This window comes from Lontra canadensis, unplaced genomic scaffold (genome assembly GCF_010015895.1).
Source record: "Lontra canadensis isolate GAN:19392208 unplaced genomic scaffold, GSC_riverotter_1.0 scaffold4, whole genome shotgun sequence".
In the NCBI taxonomy this organism is placed as follows: Eukaryota; Metazoa; Chordata; class Mammalia; order Carnivora; family Mustelidae; genus Lontra; species Lontra canadensis.
The window spans coordinates 39053333-39059332 of record NW_022630998.1 but is presented as its reverse complement, the minus strand read 5'-3'; the positions used below and the strand labels follow the sequence as shown (position 1 = coordinate 39059332).

The 6000-nt window shown below is 40.5% G+C and overlaps 1 protein-coding gene across 1 annotated transcript in view; it reads left to right on the top strand.

The window, feature by feature from the left end:
* Positions 1-379: 379 nt before the first annotated feature.
* Positions 380-6000, top strand: part of TNPO1 (transportin 1) — an 87507-nt gene continuing 81886 nt past the window's right edge. The window contains exon 1 of the mRNA XM_032848712.1: positions 380-503. Coding sequence (XP_032704603.1) covers positions 489-503 — 15 coding nt within the window. The 5' untranslated portion in view covers positions 380-488. The remainder of the gene's footprint in view (positions 504-6000) is intronic.

Here is a 6000-nt window from a genome sequence, read left to right as displayed (position 1 = left end):
TTGTTTGTTTATTTTTACCGGCGACTTTGGAACTGTATTATTGGGGACTGGTGGCATGCTCCGTGTTAAGTAGGCTCCCGGGGTAGGGCTGTCACTTGGGCGATTCTCCTGGGGTACGGAAGTTCGCTGGCGTAGGGTCGTCATGCTAGGAGGCCCTGGACAGGCCCCAAGCATCCACACTTCCAGGGCCATTTTGGTCGAGTCCTCACCGCGCTGAACAGCCGGCGGTAGCGCGGCTTGAGCAACCACAGCCGCGCGCCGCTCTGCGCAGGTCCGCAGGCCTCGCAGGCCCAGGCCCTGCTTTTCCCAGCCGCGCCGCCGTTGCCTAGGCGACCGCCGCCGAACGTTCCCGAGGCGGGCCCCGCCCCCCGGCCAATCGGACCCGCGCTCGCCGGAGCCCAGATTCTCTTTGTTCCGCAGCCATTTCAGGCCTCGGACGGGAGGCAGCGCCGCTACGGCAGAGGGCCCGAGCGCCGGAGGCCTCTGGGATGGTGTGGGACCGGGTAGGTGGCGTTGAGGGTGCGCGGCCCCAGACTGGAGGGCGGGAGCGGAGGCCAGCTGTTCCGAAGCTGCCTGACGGGCTGCGAGGAGAGGCACCCGACCCGCCGCCCTCTCGGCCGTTTGGAGCCCGGCGGCGGCGGCGGCGCGGTTCTAAGCCCAACAGCTGCCGGCCGGGGCGTCCTGCGGGACACTGGCAGGGGTCGGGCAGCGCTCCTCAGGTGTCCGAGGTCAGGGCCTGGGCCCTGTGGGGGCGGTGCGAAGAGGAGAGCCTTCTCGTCGGGACGCTTTTTTGTTAGACGCGGCGTTTGAGGGCCCTGGTGTCGCAGTCGCTACCCCAGGACGGCTGCTTCCCGCCGGTTCTGAGCGCTTTGGGGGCACTGCCGGGCGCTGCCCCGATGGCCCGTCTTTGTCCCCGCCCGGCCCTCTCTGCCCTGGCGTCCCGGGCCCGCACACACCTTCGCCTCCACACTCAGCTGGCTGATCTCTTTCTCTGGGCTCTTTTTGCCCCTTGGGGCCTCTTGGCCTCACGACATGTTTACATAATTTTAAGGTTTGTACGGGCTTCGCGTGGGTTTGTTTTTTGCACTTCCACCCTTTTGTACTTCTCCCACGCGAACACGGAACAGGGAACAGCTGCTGAGGAGCAGACCGGCTACCACGATTAAAAAGAAACGGCTTCCTTCCTTTAAAAATGATCGATTGTTTGTCTACCGGCTGTAAAAACCAACTGGATGTTGCAAAGATTGCTTAGCCTTTAAGTCCGTTATCTTAACGATCACTAATCACTTTGGTCCATCAACAGATGTAGAAATTTGAACTTGGCGGCTGTCCACAAATTGATTTTGACAGTTGTATTAAGAAGCTTAATAACAGTCCTGCCCTGAAACAGTTTTGACTTCAGTGATGAGATTATAAATAGTACTTTATTTTTCAGCCTAAAGATTTTTTTTTTAAGTTTGTATGGCCTAATAGCTATTTGGAAATGTGAGATTATAAGATGGCTATCCTGATCTACTCATTTTTAGGATAACAAAAGTACCTTTCGGATTTTAAGTTTCCCTGTTACATCAGAGCTTTCCTATTTGAATGGCAAATAAGTTATACTTAGTGAAAAAGGGACGCATTCCTTTTTTTTGGAAAAAGTTATGTTTTCTCCTTTTATCCTACTCTGCACACCATTCTTAGAGAATGTCTCCACCGAGTTGAAAACTTGTAGCCGCAAAAAGGGGATTGTAGTTCAAAGGTGCAGATCCTCCGCATCTGTAGTCATAAATGCATAACAGTTTAGCAGTCCGGTTTTTACTTCACCTAATTTAATGTTAGCCTGATGAACTATTAGTGCTCCGTTTTCTTTTTCCTATAAGGGGCCTCCACCTCGATCAGCCTTGATCAGTTACATTTTTGCCCTAGGTACTCAGGGAATTATTAAATTCCTTCTGCTGAAATATCTGTAAAAATCTTTCAAAGTAATCAAGCTTATTACCATTATATATTATGAGCAGAATAAGATTTTAGCAAAAATATATATGATCCTGGTTGTACATATTTCTATTATCAACATTTGATACTGTATTCATTGTTTTTATGACCAATTTTTCTTTTTTGTATAATGTTAAAGCCTTCACATGAACTCAGTTTTTCTAAATACTGTAAATGAACTGCATTGAAATGTAAATGTACTTTCTTTAGAAGAATTGCTGGCTTTTATCCATGTTGGATTCTGCAAATAACTGTTTTTAAGAAAAGAAATTTGGTTAATAAAGGAAGGCAAAACATGTGACATAGGTCATGAAATAGATTTATCAAGTGTAAAATGCAGAGAGGAGCACAGCAATTAAGTGGGAGTTGTTTTTATTGCCGAGGGTATAAGTTGTGAATATTTCTTCCTGGGATTGATATTGAATACATATATTGGTGCCCAAAAGTTCTTGTTCCAAAATATCAATTGGGTTTACCAGCAAAAGGGTGAGAAAGCTGAAAGAATCAAAGTGATTGATTAACTGATAATTGTTTTCAAAAACAGTAGAGAATAATGCCATTTTCAAAAATAGGGATCAGAGACAAAAAAAATTCCCCAAATCTTTCTCAGTTGGTCCCATTCATCCAATCCTATGGTAGATATCCAGTGAGAGTTGGCAGGTGAGGGATGTCTCCTAGGTCACAGGGTGAGTGAACTTTATGATGGAAGATGGATGTCTGTAAGGCTGGTAACTAGATTTGTAGTTATATGGATGGGTGTAGGTATGCTCCTAGAAACTTTGGTTAACTCTGGACCTCCTTACTAGAATTCTTTGGAAGTACTGAAAGTAGGTGTAATAACTAAGAATGGTTAAATGAGTCTTAGTGGTTAAATTAGATAATGGAATAGGAAATAGGGATGCAGATTTGTCTTGGAAGTTTCTGGAGTACATAGAACCTATAGAGGAATGGTGGCTACGTCTTAACTCCAAAATGACACCTGATGCAGAGCAGTTATTTGATTTCAGAACTGAAGGAATGCCTAAAGCTAAAAGAAAGCTGGTAACTGAAAGACCGTAGGATTTGAGTTGACATGTGCCTTTTTAATGGTTAAAATTTAAAAGCAAAGCAAATCTTTGAACGTTGCAGTTAGGAATAGGAGCTCTAGAGCCAGACTTTTTGGATTCAGATCGTGGTACCTTCTGAAATTAGGTGTGAATTTGAGCAAATTATTTAATCTCACTGTGCCTCAGATTTTCTCATCTCACAATTCTGTGAGGATTAAATGAGTATGCTCTTAGAACTGGGCCTGATGTAGTAGACACCCCATAAATAATAACTGCTGTTATCATCATAATGATCATTAATATGTTAGAAAACAACTCATAAAATTATAATCACTAGTATCTAGATTATGAGATAACTGCTGTGAACCCTCTGATACATTTTCTTCCAGTATTTTTTCTCAGTTTATTTGATTTTTACATAGTTGAGACTTTACTATATGAATAACTTTGCATTCTGCTTTTTTCATGTAGCATCATAAGCAGTTTCTCATGCTATTAATTATTTTGTCAGCATCTTTGAAAATGACCGCATAATGGGACTTTCTCATGATTAAACATTTTCCTATTGGACAATTGGCAAGTTTCTGATTTTTTTTTTTTTTTTTTTTTTTTGCAGTTCTAAGAAACACTACACTGAACATCCTTGTACATGAAAAAATTTCTGGGTTTTAGATTATTTCATTAAGATAGATCCTTCAAAGTGAAAATATTGGGTTGGAATATATGAACATCCAAAGCTCATGGTCCATATTCCCATTTTGCTTTTAATTAAGGGAATTTAATAATGGGCTTAAGATAAATTGAGGAGCACAGCATTTATTGACCTTATTATTGCTTGAGATGGGAAAGAAGAGGGAGTAAATTAACATTTTTTCCGTGTAATATGCAAGGCATTATTTGTAGGCATTTATCATCCATTGTTACTTTTACATACATTCTGCTCCTTATCATAGCCCTGTATTATGCATGGCAGTTACCTATAGATAGGTGAGTACTTCCAGAGTTTTCAAGGTGAATCTGAATATAGATCTGCCTGGTTGCAAAGCTTATGTCCTTTATTTGTAAAATTTTAGATAATATACATATTTGGAATCTCATAATGAATACATATATCAAATGAATACAGAACCTTATAATGAATTTTATAATTTACTATAATTTAATGGAGCTACTAATTGTAGATCGTAGACCATATTACAAAGATAGTAAAATTTGACCTGGAAGTAATGAATGGGTAAATGACATAAACCAGACATGGCTTAAGTATCTGCATATATTTACAAAGGGAAAAAATACCCTTACGTGAATGAGATGTAATTGGTAATGAGTATTTAAAGCTAATTTCTAAAATGATTTGTGGGGAAACACTCTCAGTAACTAGCTCAACACAAATAGGGTAGAAAAAAATCCCATCAGATTTGGGGCGTCTATGTAAGAAGTGACAATGGCCTATTAAGTAACCAAATTGAAAAATAGTTTAGTAAAAACCCCTTTCAAACTTAGCTAAGGTCTTAATAGAGAAATAACAACAACAAAAAAAAAATCATAGAGATATTTCAGTTAAGGAGAATAAGATTACCCACAAGCTGTTGGAAATTATATACTGAAAACTAAAGGGAAAAAAATTTAACTGGATTTTATAGTTGACTTTGAAGTACTCTGAAGCCATTAATTAGTAAAATAATATTTGGCAAAGCCCCTTAGTCCTCAGGTGCAGAAGTGGTTGCCATAGATAAAAAGGATCATCTCAGAAAAACAAAGATTTCATTGCTCTTGTCTTTACTAAGGAGGGAATTAAATCAGAGAAATACTTCACAAAATTGTGAACATTCTAAATAGATACACATGAATGATTAGAAATAGGTGGTATTCACCAAAACTGTAAAGAAAAAGTCATAAAATTAATATGCTGCCATTAAAAATAATGTTTTTGAAAAATACTTAAGTAAAAATTAAAAAAGTTTTGGCTAGAGCATAAGAAAACAGGAAAATGATGAGAAAGATGGCAAATTATGATGGATTTATAATGTGGCCATTTATTCATTTGCTAAACATTTATTAGTGCTGAGATTGTCCCTTTTCATTAAGAGATTTAAATACTACTGGAGAGAGAGAAGTAAATGAAAAAGTACAACAAAATGTAGTTACAGCTTTTATGGTATAAATCTGGAGGTATCCAGCAGGACTAGTAATAGGTTCCAAGTGGAGAGTGGGAGAAGTGACTTAGGCATTTCAGGAGAATAGGAGCGGCATTTCAGGAGAATAGGAGCAGCATTTCAGAGACTATGTCAGCTAAGGACCTACTGTGTTCCCGAATCTCCCAGTAGTTCAGGGGCCCTAAAAGGTACAGACCAGGAATCCACAAACTTTTCTGTAGAGAACTAAATACTAAATATTTTCCGCTTTGTGAGCCATACCATCTCAAATGTAGTACAAAAACAGGGACAGTACAGAAACTAAAGGGTTTGACCAATTTGACTCCTGGGTCTTAATTATCTCTAATAAATAGTAGAGGGATTTGAGGAGGAAATAACCTACTGGGCCTAGCATGAGCCATTGGAATATTTGAAACAAGAAATTCACAACACTGATTTGTGTGAACATTTAGGAATGGAATAAAATAGAAAAACAGGGTGCCTGGGTGACTGAGTTGGTTAAGCGACTGCCTTCAACTCAGGTCATGATCCTGGAGTCCTAAGGTCGAGTCCTGAATCAGGCTCCCTGCTCAACAAGGGAGTCCGCTTCTCTCGCTGACCCTCTCCCTTCTCATGTGCGCTCTCTCTCTCTCTCTCTAAGTAAATAAATAGAACCTTAAAAAACAAGAAACAAAAAACCAAAACCAGTTTCTTTCTAAGCACTATAAACCATTAGGAAAAGACAACTCAATTTCTTAAATGGCCGGAATCACAGAGGAAATACAGAGAGCTAACATGAAATAATGCTCTCCCCCACCAGGAGGGAAGTGCAAAGTAAA